General features: G+C 38.3%; 1 protein-coding gene across 1 annotated transcript; it reads right to left on the reverse strand.

Annotated features, from left to right (window-relative positions):
- Positions 1-12,475: 12,475 nt before the first annotated feature.
- Positions 12,476-20,009, reverse strand: LOC113032863 (meprin A subunit beta-like). Its single transcript, XM_026186014.1, has 16 exons — positions 19,929-20,009; positions 19,570-19,588; positions 19,428-19,466; positions 19,288-19,313; positions 19,100-19,184; positions 18,630-18,747; positions 16,683-16,861; positions 16,164-16,382; positions 15,308-15,469; positions 14,907-15,137; positions 14,326-14,778; positions 14,065-14,238; positions 13,842-13,947; positions 13,591-13,635; positions 13,415-13,459; positions 12,476-12,712 (listed from the first exon to the last, which is right to left on the reverse strand). The coding sequence occupies exons 1-16, from the start codon at positions 19,995-19,997 to the stop codon at positions 12,634-12,636; spliced, it is 2,049 nt and encodes a 682-aa protein (XP_026041799.1). The 5' UTR covers positions 19,998-20,009; the 3' UTR covers positions 12,476-12,633.
- Positions 20,010-23,314: the final 3,305 nt, after the last annotated feature.

Here is a 23,314-nt window from a genome sequence, read left to right on the forward strand (position 1 = left end):
GTTGGAATAATTGTTATGGAAAGAAGAATATTCAGTGATGAAACTACAGAGGATCCTACAGTTTTGTGAAAAAACAAAATGTTACTATTTGTGTATATTGCTGTATGATAAACTAGGCAAGAATTTCGAGTAGATTCACCATAAGCATATAACTGATTTTACATCATTGCTTTATGAAGTAATGCATGTTTTTTTTTTAATACTTGAAAAAAAAAACAGTCTTCGAATCTACAACTAATATTATAAGTTGTTTTCTAGAGTTCTTCACTTACACTAAAAAAAATTGCTATTTCCTGTATTCTTTAGTCATAGTTGGATTAGTACTGTTTAGAAAGGTACAAGGTTTACTTATGTTCACAAGTTTCTGAAATATACAGTACCTGCCCAGTTACATCTGTCAGAAATGTTCAAATTGATTAAGAAGTTGCGCAATTACCAAACTAAAACTTGACCTGGAACTTCTTTAATGCCGTATAGTGGAATATGGTGAAGCATGCAGTGAGATGTTATTGTAGCTGGAGAGAAAACTATTAGATGTATGTGTTCATTAATAACAGACACATTAAAACAGAAAATGTACTTTAAGTAACAGAAGTAAAATGTCAAATATTAACAGTTCATGTATGTAAGTATTAAACACGTTGCCAATTTTATAAGTAAATGTATTTCTATAGGTGGTATTGATATGCAGACTCATCTATCTTGCTGATGAGACCCACCATAGTCACATGGGACAGAAAGAGAATTAGGGTCTTGTTTTCTGCTTAGCCGTCACCTAAGGATTTACATCCTTTATAAGCAGAAGGAGTCTCACTATCTGTTTTAACGTCTCCCATTACAATGGCCTCACTGTGTTTGTAGAGCAAAAGGCCCCTCTGTAGTGAACATGCATACTATAGGTAAATGAATACCACAAACATAAACTAAATTCAATGTTAGCGTTTCTCAAAGTCTGGGGTAAAACCCAGAAGTAGCCATGAATTTCCACATAGCCAACATATATCAAACATTTCTGAGCTAAATTTACAACAGAGTGATAGATCTTTCCTCTCTATCTATGCAGTGTACTGTACTGTTTACTATTGTAGGGCCATCAGCCCATTTAAACAGTATAAACCCTCTCAAAGCCATTTACAGTTATCTTTACTGACCCCACATCAGCATGTTTGAGGCCAATCAAAATCCCTCAGTGAAATGTGATAAACTGAAAATCTTACCTTTAGCGTGTCAAATAATACGTTAAAGTTCCGTACACATGTCAAAGGAACTCACAACTGTTATTACAATAAGGGTCTAATGCACTTACGCATCAGGAACTGACATGCTAGAAAATCAGTCTAGCTACCCTACAAAATGTGCACAAGTTGCTGTAAAACTTGCATGCTATAATTACTCCAATCACTTTTACTCATGTTCAGGACTCTAACAGAGTTTGTGATGTTCAGAGAGTCATATAAATGCATATCATTTATAAAATGATTATTAACTTCACACCAACGACCACCTTAACTCAAAAACACACTAAGCTTTCCAGGGAAACTGCCTGTCTGTTTAATCAGGTGCCATCTGCATTCATTCGCTGATCCCTCTTGGGTGGCAAAATCATAAAAAACTGATGGGAAACATAGAAAGCATTGTTTCATGTTAACCGTAGAATCCCCCATTTTGACACATGGTCTCTCCCATGAGTCAACTCATCAGAACTAGGAGAATAACAAAAAGTAAAAGGTTAGTTAGAAAATTTCTCAGACAACATCAGCTGCTTCTCCTCCAGAGTAACTTCGCTCCAGCCCAGGGTTACACCCTGTGTTAGAGAATAAAATCAGCATTATTGTCATGTTAAGTGGGTCTAACTCTTGGCTCTGCCTGGAGCCTGCATCCACACCACAGTTACCTAGAAACCAAAATCAGTGAGTAAATGCAAACTTCACGCTTGCAAACAACTGTAGGTTATAAGAGCATTAAGGCATCCCACACCACAGACACAAGTGTGCCATGTGCAGTTTATTTCCCCAAATCATTAAAAACACTACTGTTGACATAATTTGCCCAAACCATGGATCATCCCATGTGTTTAATTAAAACTACTGTAACCAATAACTTTTCTTAAGTAATGTCACCCACTTGTTTTAAACACTATGGGCTCAACACCTTAAAATGAATAATGATATGATAATGAGCCCCGCACTAAGATGTTCTGTAATCACTGCACAACCTGCTTCATTTCACTCATGTCTGCCTGTGTGATGCCAAAACCCTTAGAGAGGAAACAAAAAAACAGAGAGAGAATTATGACCTTGTTTTCTGCTCAGCCGTCACCTAAGGATTTACATCCCTGATAAGCAGGAGTCTCACATCTGTTTAACGTCTCCCATTACAATGGCCTCACTATGTGTGTAGAGCAGAAGGCCCCTCTGTAGTGAACATGCAAACAACTAAGTGAGAAAGTGAAATTACTATTACTAATGTGATATGATTAAATATGCGATTAATAAGTGAGAAAAGAAATCTGCCACCACACCCCCTATGAGCAAGCACTTTGGCGACAGTGGGAAGGAAAAACTGCCTTTTAACAGGAAGAAACCTCCTGCTGACCCAGGCTCAGGGAGGGGCGGCCATCTGATGCGACCGGTTGGGGTAAGAGAAGGAAAACAGGATGAAGAGAGACGGAGATTAATAACAGGTATGATTCAATGCAGAGAGGTCTATTAACACATAGACCTGGACACGTGTACCTGTACTTTTAGCCACTTTTGGCTGGAATTTCTCTGCCTTCACTCTTAGCTGGTTTGTGACCTGGCTTGAGATTCAAACTGGTTGGTTATATTTCTTCTTTGCCTGCTTTTTCTCTAGCCTCTTTTCTTCCATGGGCAGAGACTAACAGGATAGTACAGGTACCTGTGTAGAACTCAGATCTGACCTGGGCCTCTCTCTGACTGTTACGACAAGAAGTCCTCATCTTCCTGGCTCCACCTTTGTAACAGAAACTTTAAAGAACAGAGTGTTCTATGCCTACACATTTTTGACTAAGAAACTTTTCCAGTTCAACTTGGCTCTCTCTGTTTTCAAGCATGAAGAGTAGTGTTCAGTTAACTCTTTCAGCTTTGACTGTTTCCAGCTGCATAACGAGGCTCTGTCAGACTTTGATGCTGCAATATTGTTCTATCATGGCAAACTCCTTTCCCTGATTATTATAGTTGAATACAAAGTCTACAAAGATCTTTTCATGACACTGTGGATTTTATGTGATTGTGTTCTACATTTGCAAATAGCAAATACCAGTATGACCCCATGTGGAATTTACTAGGGCTGTGGGAGTTCCAAGTGGGCAGACCCACTGAGGACCCACATGAGCCAGCCCAGATGGGCTATGTTCTATGGGTACCATATGGATAAGATATAGGAAGTAGGTTGAACAGGCAACTGAGTTTAACTACCTCAGCTGAGTATAAGTATTACTGTGTTATCTTGTTGTTTTATAAGATTAGCATTAATAAATGTCTGTACAAGACCAATTTTACTGGGTTCTAGATTTTTTTAGAGGAATATAGCTGCATGTAACCTTCTTACATTTTTCTTTTAATGCCATCTCACAGTGCAATGAGGGTAGGGGTATATAAAAACGGCCTTGAGCAAGAAGTAGTTCCCCTGTGTTGGGAGCACGCACAACAGTCAGAAAGGCAGATCAATGAGCACACTTTCTCTGCAGAACACAGAAGATCATCATCATTTTTATTGTCACTGTTTTTATTCTCCTAGAAAAGCAAATAAAATATAAAAAATTTTTTACACACAGTGTTTTTTTGCAGAGAGAATTTTGATCAGAAATAGTGTACTGACTGTAGAATCCATCTCTGGCTGCTGTGCCTGCTCCCAAAACAAAGGAAACTGATTATTTAAGGGGAACTGAACGGTCTTGTAGGGCCACAGTCCCAACTGCTTTTACTGTGATTGCTGTGGCCCTCTGTTTTTAACCTGTGTTAATGTTACTTTGTTAGAATTCCTTTTTCCTGCATTTACAGCTTGTGTGATTATTGGCCAGGAGGGTTTGCAGTTTCCTCAAAACACGAGTTATTTGCTGTTTTGATTATGACTTTAACTAATGGCTGCTTATAAATTGCATTGTCACACTATTACATAAATATATTATTAATATGTGTGTATTGGTTTAATTTTGCTGGTGTCACTCCCTGGAGTAATCAAAGTGCAGTTTGACTTGGCCTACAAAGAGCACCATGCTGGGGTGTCACCTCTGAATGAGCTGGGAGTGGAGTTAGTCTCAGGTTTTGTGCTGGACTATATGCACCTTGTGTGTCTGGGGGTAATCGCTCTGAGTCCCAATTCGTGTATTGATAACTGTGATCATGCAGGGGATGTTTTGAAGCAGCTTGTAAAAACACATATGGTTTTATTTATGGTCTTGAATTTGGTAGCTATAATGTATATTCTTTAATACACCTTGCACAAGATACAGAACATTTTGGCCTTTTGGATAGCATTTCTTGATTCCCATTTGAAACCTTCCTGGGAAAACTGAAGAACACTGTGCAGAGGCCACAGAAACCTGTGGAACAAATTCTCAAGTACGTCTATGAGACGCAAAGTATTCGGAAAAAAAGAAAAGAGATTATCCCTGTTTCCTCTCCATTTAAAAAAGCCTCTTAACTCTGGACCAATAAGAAGTGAACTTGTAAGCAGTTCAGAAAATACGCTGATGGACAGACACATGTTTCTTGCTCCATGGGAGATAACCGTTTCAGGGTAGTGGGAAAGATTCCTATTGTGACAAACATTTTACATGGTTGCCATGTTGTCAAAGCACTGTGTGTTAGGTCTTTGAAAACCGTAATGCCTTTTTCAGCTACCCATTGGACTCAAAATGCCTTGGAAATTGCTTTGCTGCAAATCTGTCCAAACAAATGCATGTTGATGAATTAAAAAAGAAAAGGGTGCTTTTGCCACTGAAGTCTGGATATTTGGCATTGGCACTGCTGTACTAGTTGGCTTCTTTTTGATTTCCCCTCTGCATGCTATGATTTGCAGTTGTTGGTTTCCTGGATGGTGAAGGTGTATCCATAATTCTTTACAAGTGGTTTACAGGACTAGTGGAAAATTCTTGTTTCTGCCTACCACGGGTAGTCAGTATCAATCACTCATGGTGCCGTGATTTTAGCTGAATCACATTTTGTAAAAACAAATTATATTCTCCTTTGATGGCTGCTGAGAGAAGTAGTTTTTTCAGATAGAGATGACTGATTCATGATAACAAGAAATTATTCCTCTTTCAATTATGTTTTACATATCACACAGTGCCCTCATACATTAAACCGTAGGACTGAAAGAAAGTTTACTTTCTTTTTCACAAAACTATGGTGCAACATGCTGGCAGTTACGTGCAAGAATGTACAGTATGTTGTGCATACAGGAAGATAAGAGAATATGATAAAGGGGATGAGGCACAGACATAGCTAAAGGTCATGCATAGAGGACAAGACAGACTTGGCAGGAAACAGAAAAGGACACCTAAACAAGGAAACATGGGTGATAACTACCTGAGACATACTAATAATAAACACTAGAACGTAACATTTCTCCAATACATCATAAGAAATCAAAAATACAAAAAACAAGCGCAAAATCCTGGGTCACAGATGAAGCGTCCTGACACAGTTCTCCTTATAGATACACATCACTGGTGACCGTATTACATGGCTTGTGCATTTAACGTGCTTTGTTAAAAAAAAAGAAAGAAAGAAAGAAAACAAGGGCAAAATTAGGACCTCTACCATAGTTTCCTAACCTTATATCTTGATATAATAATCTAAATAGTAATCATTCAGGAGGAACTTTACTATCTTTTCCATTTGTACAACGTATTTTACATTCTTCCGCATAACTATACTGCCAGTATGTTCCACCAATGAAAGTAAAACTTCTTTCAGTTCTAAGTTTTGAGACCATATTAAAAAGCATAATTATGTGGGGTCTTTACCAGGTTCTAATATGATTTAAATGCAGCCTCAGATGAAAAAAACTAAAACATGACATAATATGCAGAGTCATTAAAGTGAACTGCAGACGATTAAACACAATACTAACATCACTACACAAATCCAGTAATCTACTTTCTTCCTTTTTTGAGGTAATCAACTCTGTCAGTTCAATTAAGTTCAGAGCAGGTCAGCCACTAATCAGAGGGTCAGTGGTTTGATCCCAGGCTGTCTCCTGGCTGCATGCCAAATATCCTTGGGCAAGATACTAACCCCATGTTTGCCTACTGGCGGTGGTCAGAGGGCCCGGTGGCGCCTGTGTCCGGCAGCCTCGCCTCTGTCAGTGCGCTCCAGGGTGGGTAGCTTGCCATCGCCAGTGTGTGAATGTGTGTGTGAATGGGTGAATGACTGAATGTAGTGTGAAGCGCTTTGGGGTCCTTAGGGACTAGAAAATACAAATGCAGGCCATTTACCATTTGTTTATACAATATCAAGTCACAACAACAGTCAACTCAATGTGCTTTTTATTGTAAATGGACTGATTCTTATATAGCCCTTTTCTATTCTCCTGGATTACTCTATACAGCACGCTGCATTTACCCATACACACCCATTCACACGAGCACTCTATGCTTTTTGTCAGTGCTTTAACTCAGCGGTCCCCAACCCCGGGCCTCGGACCGGTACCGGTCCGTGAGTCGTTTGGTACCGGGCCGTGAGAGTTGAGGCTCAGGTGCGAAATGTATGGTTTTCAGGGTTTTTATCGGTTTTGAGCGTTATTTTGTTATCATTTTTATTGTTAACTCGGTTTTTCTGGGTCTTTTCACATGTGTTATGAATAAATCTTCTTTTTTTTGGTACCGGTACTAGTTTTATTTTGTTGTATTTATCCGCGACACCTTAAAGGCCGGTCCGTGAAAATATTGTCGGGCATAAACCGATCCGTGGCGCAAAAAAGGTTGGGGACCGCTGCTTTAACTAACTTACACTCATACATATTTATACTCTAATGGATGCATCGAAGAGCAAATCGGGGTTAGTATCTGGCCCAATGATATTTGGCCTGATTATTCATGACTTTGTATTTGATTAGGACTTTAAATTCAATTCTGGATTTACAGGGACCCAGTGAAGTGAAGCCAATATAGGAGACATATGCTCTTTCTCTAGTAATAACGACCTATTATTTAGTAGGTCATTTATTTATATTATAAGTCGTGATTTTATATTATTTTTATTTTTACATTTATTTATGTATTTTTTAATTAATTTTATTCTACTTTTTAGGTCATTACTTATTTTAACGATTATTAGCACTGAGATTCGAGTAACAACATCTTGCTCTGTCAAGCTTCTTTGTGAAGAATGATAATTAAGAATCATTGAACCTTTAACATAAGAAAACCAGTGTGTTGTTGTCATCCACACACCGTTTTCAAATAGGTTAGGCATGTGACTGCATGTGTAGCTACCAGTGTTTAAAAGATGATATGTTGCACATGTGGTCTTGCTTACTTTGGCAAAACTATTGGAAAATTGAACTACTGTACAATTATTAAAACTGAAGGGCAATTGCGCACTGATGGCACGGTCTCTGAGCAGCAAAAATCTGCGTTCAATTCATGAACGTCAACAAACATCATTGTGATGTTTATTATATTGCTCTTTTTTTTTCTTCTGCTTGTTTTCTCTTTTTTCTTTCTCAACAGGTGATCCAGGTGATTGATACATGTATTTTTTGTCTGCTTATTTTGTTGGTTTTTGTTGTTTGCCCCTTATCATCTTTCCTCTTCCCTGCTGTTTTTCTTTCCCTCTTTCCCCAGTCAAGTCTGTCCTGTATTTAGCAAAGTGAAAATAAAATAAAATAAACAATAAAAGGTGAATCAAATAGACCATTACCGCAAGGCTGGGAGGGTCCATTTGGTAAAGTAAATCCGTTGGGCAACTTTCTTCACCTTTAGACAATAATTCTGATGGCAAAAGAGCCAAACGGGACAGGCGAAAAAAGAAGAAGAAAAAAAACAGAAAGAAGAAGAAGAAGAAGAATTAACTATATAATTAATTGCCCAACATTGGTCTTTATATACTGTATTTTGCAGACAGAGAGTTACAGGACTCTCTCCCAGACCACATACTCATACTCATACTACAAGTCAGAGCTTTATAAAAAACAAAAAAGAAAAAAAAAGAAGTTGTGTTTTTAAAATTGTTATTTTATTTCCAATAGTGTTAACATACTACACAGGGAGTTTGTGCGTTCGCTCAGACACAGAGGGAACATTAGTTGTAAATTATATATGATTTTTATGTTTTACAAGCATGTTTGTTAATTCACATTTTTGGAGAGAACAGAAACTTTCCAGATCTTTCCTGGCCAGACAGGTATCCAAGTACTGCTGAAAAACATAGAGGACCAATGATGTACTCTAAAATGTTTATTTTTTAAATTAAATGTTATTATTAAAGGTTTAAAAAGTTGTTACTAACATTATTTTTGATATAGCAAATCACCAAGACCCATGAACGTACAGTGTTTCTAAACATAATAGTGCTTTCTTTATATTTGAATAGGTTCAAACTCCTAACTATTTAGATTTGTCACAGTTCAGAATTGCAGTTAACCAAAGTAACGTTTACGTATTGTTTAACAGGTGTCAAAGATTTAAATAATAAAATATACATATGTGTTAACACAAGATTTCATAATTTAGTTTACCACTTGGATGAAGTAAGACTTCTCTAAAAATGTTTGGGTGGAGGTAAATCTGCTCTTTGTTTATCTGTTGTGAACTGAGTGTTGAAATGTGCATTTCAAGTGGGATGCCAGTAGGGATGGCTACCGGTTCTGACATAAACGGTAGTAACCAGACCGAAAAGCAACGCACATTTCGGTGCTTTATTTCGGTGCTTTATTTCGGTGCTTTTTTTTCCTGAGATGTCATACACTTTGGATTATAGCCAATCATTTTACCTTTCCGAGGATAGTAGGTGGGCCCAGTACGTACGTTCTTTTAGAGGAGAGCTACAGATTAAAAATGCCCAAAGCGAAGCGGTCAAATTCTGGCTGTACTTCACAGCAAAAGATGCAAACTCAGCAGCCTGCAACAAGTGCTTTAAAGTGATACTGTGCAAACTCGAATCTGATGAATCAACGGGCAATGTAAAGCATTTTGTTAAAAGCCGAGAAATGCGCCGTATTTGGTAGCTTGCTGCGAGACCTCACACCGTGCACATCTACTGGGGGTGGGTTGCCTGTTATCGGACCCAGAGTTAGCAACATCCCCCAAAACCCGAAGAGTAGAGTCCTGGCCCCTAGCCCTGCCAGTGTAGCAGAAATGATGACGGATGATGATGGCAGCAGCAGCCGTTCTTCTCTGCATGAGTAGCTTAATGTTGTTCGTGTGTAAGCTAACCACGTTATTAAATTAATGCATGTAAGGTGATCTATCAAACACTGTCATAGTTACATGCGGCTGTCTTCTTGTTTGATGGCAGATACTCCCTTCACCCTGGCCAAAAAGGCTAAAATGACCAAAGAAAAAGTGGAAAACAGCTAAACATGAGAGGTTTTTGGACAAAGTTTGTGTTTTTTCCATTGTTTAAGCACTGCTTCCAACAAAGAGTGATGCCATAAATTCCCTATAGCTGCAGAAAAGGCTAACATTGTTATCATTTTACAAAAAAACAGCTGAGCATGAGAGGTTTTTGGACCAAATTTGTGTTCTGCATTCTTTAAGCACCGGTTCGAGCACCGTTTGAGCACCGGCACCGTTTCAAAAGTACCGGTTTGGTACTGGTTCGGATAAAACCTAAACGATACCCATCCCTAGCAGCCAGAGGTTCAGCTGATGTTACTAAGGTTGGTCACACAGTGGCAGCATTGTGTAAGACAGTCTTTAGATTTCATTAATAATCCAAACAGGTAGTCACTGTTGCAGTTAAGGAAGTTTCATATCTCTTCCCAAATGTACAACATAGTGTACATTCTTCCATGTACAGTAACTGACTGCCAGTATGTTCCACCCCTACAGTTATGTGAAAAAGAAAGTAAACCAATGTCAAGTTGTGCCACAGCACCATGGGCCATCTCTATGTTTTACATTTGTAGGTGCAGGTGTAGGTGACAACCATCTTGTCCATGGTAGAATGAGAATGTGATCAGTTGTGTTCTTCCCCTTACATCGTGCTCAGGAGTTCAACAGCCATTCTTTTCTTTCTGACATAGCTAACCATGATAAGACTGCCACTGAAAACCAATGTTCTGTAAACCTCCCTGAATTTGGAAGACTTCATCAGAGGAGGGATGCCGACCTTGTCCTATTGTAGAGTCCCCACAATAGTCGTGCTTTTCGACTCTCCTTTTTCTCCCACCTCACGCTCAAAGACACATAACGAGTCCATTCTCCCTGCAGCACGGACTACACTGCCCATGAAGCTACATTCTGCATTCTGCCTATTAGCTTAGCACAACAACAAAGGCGCTCTCTCACCCAGGAAGCACGCAGAGCGAGAGCGTCACCCTGTAACCATGGCAACCGTAACGCTGCCGCCTGGAACTACAGAACGTAGCTGTCAAACAAAACCCAAACAGTCCTGACCCGCCACAATATGAAACAGGAAAGTACCGCCGTGTAATCCATTTATTTCAACAAAGTAACTGTATTCTAAATACCACCTTTTACCTGTAACGGAATACAGTTACTCATATTTTGTATTTTAAATACGTAACGGCGGTACATGTATTCCGTTACTCCCCAACACTGGTTATTGCTGTGTAAAATATTATTCTTAAGTAGTGACACTCTTTATGGTCCATTAGGTATATATTCCTGACAGTTGATAAGAATCAAAGGTTCACATGAAATTCCATAGGAAATGAATGGGGGTCATTTTTGACTCACTTATGGAAGTTTGTAGTAGTAAAACAAAAACAAAAATGTTGTAAAATGTACAAAAGGTAATTTAAATATTTAAATATTTAGCTAGAATATGAAATAATTACAACTTTTCATTACAAAAGTATTGCAAGCAAAAACAACCCGACAGGGTCATTTTTGACTCACTTATACATCCAAGGGTTAAGTTAAAATCGCTGCATTATGAGTGATCCTGAGTGGAGTTGCATGATGTCATGGTTTAGTCACACATATCTCCTGCATCACTTGAAAGCCAAAAGGTATCTTATGTATTAAAAATAATGTCACAGCTTAAGCTTTTTTAGGAAGTGACTAGTAATCAACAAAGGCATACTAACTTTGCAGATATTTGTTATACAAGAAAGATGTGATTATTAATGTTTTATTATGAAACATCATTGCAATGAAGTATTACCATATGGGAATACTTCAGTGCAATCTGCATTTTGGCGTAGTTGTGTGCCTGTGTGTGTTTGATAGACATAATACCTTATATTGCCAAGTGACATCAGCCCCACCTTTTGGTGGTTTGGTCTGGATCATTCAATCATTTTACTGAGGTAGAGAAGCATCCTGTTAATACTTATGTAAAAAGCTCATTACAAACGTCAGTCTCAGTACAGACATTACTCTAATCCAATCATCTTCTTGTCCCTTTTTTAGCTAATCAACCTGCACTCAGTGTGGTTTCAGTGCCCTCCATTTTGCCTTTCAGATTCTCGTTTATGCAACCCACTTCCTCAGCATATCCACCATATCCAAGTCATTCAGAGCTCCAGTCCTCATCTTCGTCTTCACCACTACCAGTGTCTAGACTCTAGACCCTTGGGGATCCTGCCCTAATCCTATCACCACTGGGATTCCATGCTGCCATGATGAGTCAAAATAATTAATTTCTCTATCTTAGTAAATTATGTTCACCACTGCCAAATGATTAAAATCCAAGTAACGCTGAAAAAAATCATGAACCAAGAATGTTTGTGTGTGGTGGAGCTGTGGTCCCTGGGTCAGCTGCAGGGGAGGGGTGGTGCAAGGGAGGCTGTAGGTGGAGGTGATTGGACTAATGAGATTTTCCTTTTTTATAGTGAGATGGGAGAACAGAAGGGGGGAGTGTGTGAAAAGCTGTCGTTCATGGGTGCCAAACCAAAGAAATTATATGTGTGTAAAATCAATGAAACTAAATTGATCACAAGAAGAGTTCATTTACATTTTGTTTTAAAGGTTATTTATTTATTTATTTTTGTTGAGCATCGGTACGCCAACATCCAAGAAGGCACACTGTTGCTAATCATAGTAGTATAGTCCCCCCCCCCCCCCCCCCCCCCCACACACACACTATATTATAGTAACTTCAAACTATGTGGACTGCACATGATTGAAAACTGCAGTAGACAAAACTGTCATATGATTATACATTGATATTGGTCAAAAGCAGTTTAAAAGCTACACATATTTTACATATTTTTTGCTTGCTTTATTTTAGTCGCTATATTGTATACACAAAATGAAAACATTGTTGCAAATGATTATTATTAAACCAACAACCACAATGAAAGGTTTCACCACCAAAAAAGCAAATCATTATATTAGAAACATCTATAATAAATCAAAAAGGAACAGATAGTTATCAGGTCATACAGAAGCAAAATCCAAAAATAACAAAAAGTAATCTGGCAGCGTCAATTGTGCTGCTCATGTAAAGATTCCAGATGTGGATGAAATACACATCAGGGTATCAAAAGCAGCAGCGCTAGCAGGAGTGTGAGGAAAGGAGAGGCCATCATACCAGGAGAGAATCCAAAAAGGCTAAAACACAAAGAAACGAATTAAGGAATTAAATGAGTTATACATTTCAGAAGAAGGTGTACATCGCCATCAGCACTGTTGTGTTTTACTGGGCATAATCTATGTGTGCTGTAAGCTGCAACAAATAATACACTCAGTTGTCTTGTAATTTTACAGATTGGTGCTGAAAACAATTCATTATTATGGCAAATGTGAATTACAGACATTCTGATTGGCTGGTGACTATATTCTTGTGGGTCACTGCATAAATCATTATTACCCATGCAAGAAATACATGGGCAGAGACAAAAGACTTTAATATTAGCATTACTAGTGTCATCATCATCATCACTGGGCAAGGTCATGTGTAAATCAAAGCATTATACGGTATGTATGTGAAAATAACATGTTGATTTCAAATCCTGCATCAAATATTGAAATGATTACAGCTTCCAAAATGAGCTTTTTCTTTTGTCTACTCCATTAAGTGTTCACCACTGCAGATCAGCTTTCACCATCTCACCCTATTCCTCCATTGGTACACCAAGCCTCTGCATGTGCTGCTTCACTATAAGTTTTGCTGATGACTATCCTTAAATAAAGCTTTTTGTGTTGAGCACAAAATTATACTGTGTTCAGCAGTAGAATGTCTAAAATTTCAGGTCCAGCAGAGTTTACAGCTTGTGACAACAACACGATCTTACAAACAGATGATTGTTGTACCTGTCATCTGTTGTCTCTGGAATTGGAATTGTGGTAGGTGAGATCCTGTAAACAAAGTATTTTTAACAGGTAGGTCAAAATTCTTATGTGTGTAAGAGTTTTAGTGTTTCTGGCTGCAAGAAACACATTCTATTTATTTAAAAAAAAACTGAAAATGTTTGAGAAATGTGGAGTACCTGCCATCTGTTGTGTCTGGAATTGGAATTGTGGTGGTTGAGATCCTGTAAAAGCATTTTCGAGAGGTCTATTAAAACTTTCATGGGTGCAGAAGTCAGTGCTAGAGTTTCTAGCACTAGTGTGCACTAGCTTTCAGATCTAGTAACAACAGACATACAAACTGCTTACTGCTATTTTCTTATGAATTTGTATATTGTTTCATATGATATGTTTTCTCTTCATATGAATCCTAATTTAATAAATTTTGTACCGTGATGAGCAAGGTCCTTTATCCTGGTCTCCAGGAGGATGTGTAATATTAACTGTTCTCACTTGAAGACATGGCAGTGAACTTCCATTAACTAGAGGAGTGAGATCTATTGAAAGAAGAAATTTAAAATATGTATATAGAAACTTGCATCACTTCATGCATTTCTGTTGTAAAAGTTTCAAGTACAATATTTAAATTTAACAATGAAAATATTTAAATTTGCCTTGTGCACTGAAGATGAAAATGGCACTCCCTCCCTTGAGATAATCTCTGGATTTGATGTCTTCCAAAGATGCAAAATAATATCTACCATACAGGTTATTAGCATAGATGAGCTCATTGTTCTCATCAACAATTTGAATTCCAACATCACGAGGTTTGCCCCAAAAGGGAACACCTATTTATAGAAAGCATATGTAACATAGTGGTCAATAATTTAGTTAGTAGATTTTTTAAGCATTACTTCATTTTTCTGCAAACGTACCAGTGGTGGTGAGCAGATTTGGGTCAGTGGTGAGACTCATTTGCCTTGACATCTGTAGCTGGATGTTGGGGTTCTGATCCACCATTTGAACAGTAAATTGCCTTTGTGGGCAAGGCCATTTCAGTTGGTCATCATAGACACCAGAGACAAGATGCACATATACTCCAAAATCTGTCTGCCTTAGATATAATGCTACCCGGTAAGCATAGCCCTCACTGGAATACTGCCTTGGGCTATATATCAGGGCCGGAGTATGAGTACTGTTCCAAAATCTCTCAAAATCATTAATCTGCCAGGTTCCATCTGGACACTCAAGCTCTGATAGATTGATGTCATCAATAGAGAAGCCACCTGTAGAGTTTCCTGCTCCTTTACGAACCTCAAACTCCACCTGGAACTGCTTGGTGGCATTTAGAGGAACATGGTGGAGAGTCCAGTGAGATGTTGGTGGACCTGAAGTTAGAATTTTTAGATTAATAGGTGAATGTGACGTATGTCTTCATGACAAAATGTGAAATATGAAACATTTATACTTTCTCTGGAGAAAATCATCATAAATAATCACGCAAATGATTCATTACCACTGATCTGTCCCATGAGGTAGCGAGTTCCTGTGGAGTCCCATTCATCTTGAAACTCTCTGATCCAGATGTTAAGTTCGTCTGTCTGGCTCCCATTGTGGTAATAGTAGAACTGCAGACACTGGACATGACACTCCCTCTGGGGACTCATCCTCTTTGTCTCCAGCCAGGCTGAGTCTCCCTCCTGACCTGGTCCTGTGCTAGCATACATGAAGTAACCCGCATCCTGACCTACAATACAGTTCAAAATTATCTTTAAATTTTAAGTATCAAAAGTATTTATTATTATCTCTGGCAGCTTACTTTTGATGTTAGTAATGCTGAGGTGGAAAACTACATTTTCCATTTAAAACTGTATATTAAACACTGCAATAAAAAAAATGCAATATTTGAAACCTTACCTTGATTACCATTTCCACTGGGCAGATTGGTGTGGTCAGAGCTGGGACCACCATAAACACCAGTTACCATTTCCCAGCCATTGCCACTCTTTGAACAGCGGTTCATTTGACACATGGTCCCATTAGTAAAGCCACAGTACATCTTAAAGGCAATGGATGAGCCTGTAGAGATCAATTAAAAGCGCAAGTTTTTTTTTTCAAGGAAGGTTGGAGGGAAAAGGCAAAATTGTCAACTCACAAAACTGTAGTCATCTCAAGGGAGTGAACTGTTTTCACGTGAGCAATTTTCTACACACATTCAGCACTTTTAGGCTTAGTTAATTACTGACAATGAGCAACAGAAAGTTGATTATTGGAGTACTCATGATATTGCTGAAATCGCAGCCTGACAATCCCGGTATGTTGTTTTTTGTATGAATTAAACAAATAGAGTGGGATTATTTGCTGATTATAAATTGGCCATAGGTGCAAATATGAGCATGGTTGTCTGTTTGTTTAAACCATTTTCAAATCATAATTGTGACTTGTTGAACTTTTCTTAAAACAAATAGACTTGATCATTGTGCCAGTTCAAAAAGTGATCATAATAGATATTTTGGAATTCAATAATATATAAATTTATGGCCTCGTGAATATAAGTAAAAACCCCTAGTAAAGAGCCCTACTAAGTTTAAATGCGCGTAGTAACTCTAAAAACAATATAAAACTATTTACAAATGTGAGTGTGAGAAAGAAAATGGTTACTTTCTATTGGTTAAGAGCACAATATTCTCACGGTGTCCTTAGTAATTTTAACCAGTAATCCCAGAGTATTCCTAAAACTGGATGCTGGTCCCCATAATCTTTGAGCACTTACTGCATTTGTAGAGTAGATTCAGCTCCTGAACATCACTAGCACTCATTTCCAGTCGTTGACCAATAAGATTCTGGAATTTGGGGTCTTTGGTGATAATTGTAGATCCATTGCCATTGGTGAAATCATCTTTGCCATAGTGCATCACGGACAAATAGTCATATGGGACTCCATGGGTGGTGCTTTCATCACTGCCGACTATTCTAAAATTGTGCTTGTAAGCTATAAAAATCATATATAAAAGTCAAACATCAGATACAGTACACTTAACTGAAAATATTATGATAATATGAGAGAAGGTCAAATCATAAAAGGAAATATTTTGTATACTCACTATAGTGATTTCATTGATTTTATGACTCAATCTCAGATTATTAAATAGTTATGATTTTATGTTAACAATTTCAGAGTGGTTATTACATTTATGCAGACTGCTTTATACAGCTTTAAGATAAGTATTTGAATAGAAATATTGAACAAAGACATTAACATTGTTATAATTAGTATAAGTGTTAACCAAACCCTCTAGGATGTTTTCAAAGTTAATCGTCACATAATCATCTCTGTCATATCTGGACTGTTCATGGTAGAAGCCAAGAGCATGAAGGAACTCATGTTCAACAATTGCAATGTAACCACAGCCTATTCCAATGGAGAGTTCCTGTCCATTGGAAAATATTCGTCCAATGTATGACCAACATCTGAAATTAAAGGCAGAACACTGATGAATATTTGTCCTATAACTAGTTATGTATTCTGTAATTTATTTAGTTTAATCTATAAAATCACAATTAAATAAATCAGAAAAGAAATAACAAAAACATAACCATTCTTAAAAATTTCACTGTATTCATCTTGTTCTTTTGCTAGAACTATATATTTTGATTTGATATACCTTTATTAGTCCCATAAGGGGGAATTTCATAAGGCTGCCGACCTATTGCGCGCAATGGCGGCGCCATCTTACCCTCCAGCCATACATACATTACACAAAACATCACATGGGGAAGACAGGTCAGAGAGGTATAACAATGGAAAATGCACCACATGAGGAAAGATAAGGAGAAAAAATAACTCCCCCCCCCCAGACTGAGCTCCAACAGGGAGATCAGTTTGAGAACAGAAAAAAACACCTCTGCACAAAGCACATGAAAAAACTCTTAATACACCAAAGAAACACATGACAAGCAACAGGGGTGGGTAAAGGGTGAGAGACAGCTGATTTAGACAGTATCCGGTCCTGCAGCCTGTGCGCTGGTCTCCTTGATCCACCGTCAGTATCGGAAGGGAATAAGCGTCGAAGGCATTTGGAAAGGAAGGGGGGATGAGTGTGTGCATATCAGTGTATATGTATGTGTGTGTGTGTCCAGAGTTCAGCTGAGACAGTGTCCTTCGCCCTGCTAGGCTAAGTAAACAGTCTTCCAGCCAACCCAGGTGGCCTTGCATGGAATGGGAAGGAACAGTCTAAACAGTCGTTATCAGGGTGTTTTTGTTCGGCTGCAACCTTACGACCGCAGCTGGCGCCGAGAGGGTATCAACATGAAGTGATGGTGTTTCTTACTTTAGTGCGAACAGCTCATATGAATTTCAAAGCAGTTCTACAGTCTAACACTGGTCTCTCAATCTCCCATTGGAGAGCCGCGAGCTTCGCCATACTTGCGTTCTGTGATGTTGTCATTTCTTGTGCTCAAGGAGCCGATTCTGAGAACTCACGACAGTGTGCCTCCCCGAGATGTCATCCAATTTGCGTTCAGAGATGTTTTTCCGAGCTAGCCCTCTGAGATGTAATCCAGTCTGCAGTCAGAGATCTTATTCTGAGTATTCACAGCAGCCGTAGCCTTTCCAAGATCTTATCCGTGCTGCACTCAATGAGCCCATTGAGTGCAGCAATCGTTTCAATCACATCGTTTCAATCCCAGTGGGCAGCCTTGTGGGGGTTTGAACAGCCGGTTCCGCTTTCTTAATTCTTCGATAAGTCAGGGCCAAGCCAGCTCCGATCAGCCAGAACCCTGTTACCATGGTTCCAAATAGGTAGATATCTTCAGCACTCAGGCTCACCCAAGCCCAAACTTCTCGTTGAGAAAGGGGTGTCAATTGCATTTAGGGACCAGTTGATCCAATCCATAATTCCTCTTTTAGGTTTTAGAGAACAGACTGTGAGTGAGTGTTCCTGGGAAAAGTAATACAAAAAAACACGAGACTAGACAAGGACACAAGAGGCTAAGCAGGGAAGCTAAGGGAGAGGAGGAGGAGGAGAGGAGAAAAGTGCAACCGCCTTCGTCAAGAGCAAGAGCAGAAGTATATCACACACACATATATATATATATATCACAAATTAAACTAAGCTAAACGAACAAAAAGTCTAATTGAAAAATCAGCATAGTCATTTTTAGAATATTTATGCTAATTACAGCTAAGTAGAAAATTTTATTTTTAAAAACAACAACAACAAAGAGCAGAAAAACATACCCATTTAACTGTTTGACAGAAATGTAATAGTCCTCAGAGTCCCTTGGTTTGAAGTCAATGCATGATTTCAATCTGAACTGGTCAAAGGCTCTCAGAATGACTCCTTTAGAATTAATGTCTACCGTTGTTGTGTTATAGAGATTAAAAGAAAAGAAGAAGATATTTTAGACAACCAATAAAGGTCCTTAGCCTTGCCCATGCATTTTACTGTAAGGCTATAAAGCATGGAGCTATAAAAATTTTAGCAAAGGCGTGGGTGGTTGCTTTGCAAAACTATTCCATTAAAGTAGGTCTGTTCACTCGCACACGCTACTGTATTTTTTTTCAATATGTGGCTTCTATGTGTCAAAAGCGTCCAGCTGACATGGAAAAAATGCATTTTCAGGTATGACATCACAAAGATGTGTTCCCATAGAAATAAAGAAATAAAGACTTCTTTCAGGTGTATTTATAAGAAAATACATATTTACCAAGGTCATTATTTAAGAGGTAGGGGACTGGAGATGTCCACAGGATGTTTTCATTAATAATGGTACTCCTCTGCTTGCCTATAGGCTAAAGTGTAAGAAACATGTATATTGTGACATAATGCAAAGTTACTATGCACACAGATGTTTTTAGAACAAATACATTTTTATCTTCATACAAAAAAACTCACCTCCAAAATATCATCATGTAAAAATTCTAAGATAAAATTTAAAAAATTAGAAACAAGTCACTAATATTCAAGTACAGTTGCATGAAGAACAAAAATATCCTTATAAAAAGGTTTAGTTATAAGTAGATGTTGAACTTTACCCTTGTTTATTTCAGGAATGTCCTTCACTTCACCAACATCTACAAAAACAGATGAGGTATTTTTGTATACAGTTTTTTTTTAATATTAAAAAAAAATTGAATTTCATCAAATGATGTGGAAAATTAAAAAAATAGAACTTACCCACTATTTCTAGCCCATTCTGTAAAAATATCAATATAATATTAAAATAAATGTTCCATCATTTAACATACTGTATGTAGTACTGTGAATAAATGTTTTTTATTTATTTTTTTCATTTTAAGCTTTGATAGAAAACACACTTCATACTTGTTGGTCAACATGCAAAATTACAATTTTTGTTTTTCTTTTTGAAAAACCAAAATCATTGTTTGTAGCTGATATTTAATATTCAGTATTATTGTTCAACAAACTTGATTACAAAACAAACCAGACAAATAATAAAAAAAAATCTCTTTAAGTTCTCTTTGCATATTGATATTTACGATTTCTGAAATATCACTATGCAACTAATCACTTACTGGGTTTAAGGAGAATGCTTCAGAAATTGCCATGATCACAAAAATAAAAACACATTCTTTCATCCTCATGGTGCGTCTTTGATGAAACCTAAATCAATAGAGATTCTACCAAGAATGAGGAAAAACAATCACAAAATTAAAAAATATGTAAATATTAAAGATATATCAAACTTTATGTTTGTTCTTATAGAAATATGAAACTTGTCTTTACCTTGTCCCACGCTTGTCTCTTCCTCATCTGCATGAGAAGTTGTACCTGTGACAGGAGTGTTAGAACCAGTTTTATACAACTAAAGCTACGTGCTTGACACATCAGGGAGTCATGCATCTAGATTTGTTCCTGCTTTAGCCCACGTCATCATTTCCTGTTATCTGATGTCTGTGACATTAACAAATCCCGAGTATTTGCATTACTTAAAGACATTCCACTTCACACCTAATTTTTACCAGGAAAACATGAACAACAGTTGATAACAATGATAAACTCAACATTTGACTATGAACTTTTGTCTTTTACTCTTAGTGGAGAACTTTTTTTTTTCTGTGTGTAATCGATGACCTAAGGTACTATATTATCTTTCCTCTGTCTCTGATGTGAAACAAATATTTTGTTGTGGGAGTTGGCTGTGGATATGGATCTCAGTCATCTACTTCATCAAATCTTCTGTTTTCTTTTATTTGTAAAAATGTTTGAAAAGAGGACTGATCAATGAAATCTCTCACCTTTGACTGTTTTCAGTTGTATAACAAGGCTTTGTCTGTCAGGCTTGGATGCTGCGATATTGTTCCATAATGGCCAACTCATTTCCCTGATGATGATACTTGAGTACAAAGTCTAAAAAGATCTTTTCAGCTCCAGTTGTTGCTGACTTGTTGGGTGAAATGATCCATAGCAACTACAATGTACTTATATAGACCCTGGAGCGGTTGGTCCTGGCTCAGCTTCGGCGCCTAACAAGCTCATCACTGGACCCACTTCACTTTGCCTACCAGCCTGGCATTGGAGCGGATGATGCCGTCATTCACCTCCTACATCGTTCCCTCGCTCACCTGGAGACCGCTGGAAGCACTGTGAGAATCATGTTCTTTGATTTCTCCAGTGCCTTCAACACTATTCTTCCCTCGGTTCTGAAGGACAAGCTGGAGAACTCTGGAGTGGACCATCACCTCACTACCTGGATTTTGGACTACCTCACCGACCGACCACAGTATGTGAGGACTCAGGGCTGTGTGTCGGACAGGGTCGTCTGCAGTACGGGGGCCCCACAGGGAACGGTTCTGGCTCCGTTCCTCTTCACCATCTACACTGCAGACTTCTCCCACAATTCCACCCAGTGCTTCCTGCAGAAGTTCTCTGATGACTCTGCAATAGTCGGCCTCATCACTGATGGGGACGACAAGGAGTACAGAGGTCTGACCCAAGACTTTGTGGACTGGTGCCAACTGAACTACCTCCAGATCAATGCCAGTAAAACCAAGGAGCTGGTGGTAGACTTCCGCAGGCACAAGCATTCTCCACTGCAACCACTGAACATCCAGGGTATGGACATTGAGGCTGTGGACAGCTACAGGTACCTTGGTGTTCATCTGAACAACAGACTGGACTGGACTCATAACTCAGACGCCCTCTACAGGAAAGGGCAGAGCAGGCTGTACCTGCTGTGGAGACTCAGGTCGTTTGGGGTGGAGGGCCCACTCCTGAAGACCTTCTATGACTCTGTGGTGGCTTCTGCTATCTTTTATGGTGTGGTCTGCTGGGGCGGCAGCATCTCTGCTGGGGACAGGAAGAGACTGAACAGGGTGATCCGAAGGGCCAGCTCTGTTCTAGGATGCCCTCTGGACCCAGTGGAGGTGGTGAGTGACAGGAGAATGGCGGCTAAGCTGTCATCCCTGTTGGACAACATCTCCCACCCCATGCAGCAGACTGTGACAGCACTGAGCAGCTCCTTCAGTGGGAGACTGCGGCACCCACGGTGTGGGACGGAGAGATTTCGCAGGTCTTTCCTCCCCACTGCTGTCAGACTCCACAACAAAGACTTTAACTGAACAAACACACACATCCACACATGTGCAATAACACTAAGTGCAATAATCTTTTCTGGCATCGTTGTATTTTTACTCAGTTGTATATAGGATTCGTATTCTATTTTTATCTTATTGTATATTTTTATTCTATTTTATTCTACTGTATATAGTATATTATTTTATTCTATTCTGTACAGTTGTGTACTGTATTTATTCTTATTGTATTCTAATTTTTGCGTCATAACTTTTGCACTGTCCACTTCCTGCTGTGACAAAACAAATTTCCCACGTGTGGGACTAATAAAGGTTATCTTATCTTATCTTATCTTATCTTATCTTATCTTATCTTATCTTATATCCTCCATTACAAACTTCCAGATACAGATACAGTGATTCTCTGTTCAACTTGTTTGGAGATTTCTGTTCCAGGCAGCTAATGATCACCTAATAATCCATATCTCTTTGCAAATGTGTTATTGATCACGCTGAGTGTCTGTTCTACTCTAAGATAAGATGACACTGTGGATTTTATGCGCTTGTGTTCTACATCCAGGGCTTCCAGAATATTACATCTCCTGGAAGTCACAATATACCAGTCACAATATTCAAAAATGGTAGTAAATGAAATTAATTATCAATATAATCCATAGTTACTTGTTGTATTTAAAAGTTAAACTTTAAAGTGTTGATTTTAATTGTGATCATGACTTACTGCAAAGACTATTTAACTTAGACAGTAGGACGTTATTTCAAGGATTTTCCAGGATTGCTTACTATCATAATGTCACCCTCCATTAAATCCAGGCTTGAAGGAAGATGGAGTATTACACTTGTTATGGAAGCTACAACAACAACAACAACAACAACAACACACTCTTGCTCCCAACTCTCAGTCTGATGCTTGGTCAGGAATCCCTTATCAATTTTCACCAACTAATTTTTCTGATTTGTACTTCTTCAAGCATGGAAAATTAACAGGGTGTAAACAAGTAAACAGTAAAAGTTAGAGCAATCAGCACACAAAGTAACTTGTTAATTACAGTCTGACAGATAATACAAGATAATACAAGACGTTTCCTTCAAAAAACAACATAGCAGTACAAACTAGGTATAAAGAGCATCAGGAGAATATGTATTGTGATAAAAGGATAAAACCGTTTGCCACACACTGAGTAAGGACATGTTCAGCCTGGACAGTTGTTCTGTGAGGAAGCATTCAGAAATCGGCTGCTTTATCACAGTTCTGCTTTATAAAATTGAAATGTGTCTAAAAGACAATCAAACAATATTTTTTTACTGCCAGATTCTGACTAATCTAAACTGTTGGCAAAAACAGGAAAAAAAGAAAAATTCAAGCAGTA

Source organism: Astatotilapia calliptera, chromosome 11, assembly GCF_900246225.1.
Source record: "Astatotilapia calliptera chromosome 11, fAstCal1.2, whole genome shotgun sequence".
Lineage (NCBI taxonomy): Eukaryota > Metazoa > Chordata > Actinopteri > Cichliformes > Cichlidae > Astatotilapia > Astatotilapia calliptera.

What these genes read in the sequence shown, in the direction of transcription:
- LOC113032863 (XM_026186014.1), bottom strand. Translation starts at nt 19,997, where the DNA reads ATGAGGATGAAAGAATGTGTTTTTATTTTTGTGATCATGGCAATTTCT. An exon ending in CATTCCTGAAATAAACAAGG is followed by an intron (nt 19,314 to 19,427) that starts GTAAAGTTCAAC and finishes ATTTTATCTTAG; the next exon opens with AATTTTTACATGATGATATT. An exon ending in AAATCTGCTCACCACCACTG is followed by an intron (nt 14,239 to 14,325) that starts GTACGTTTGCAG and finishes TTCTATAAATAG; the next exon opens with GTGTTCCCTTTTGGGGCAAA.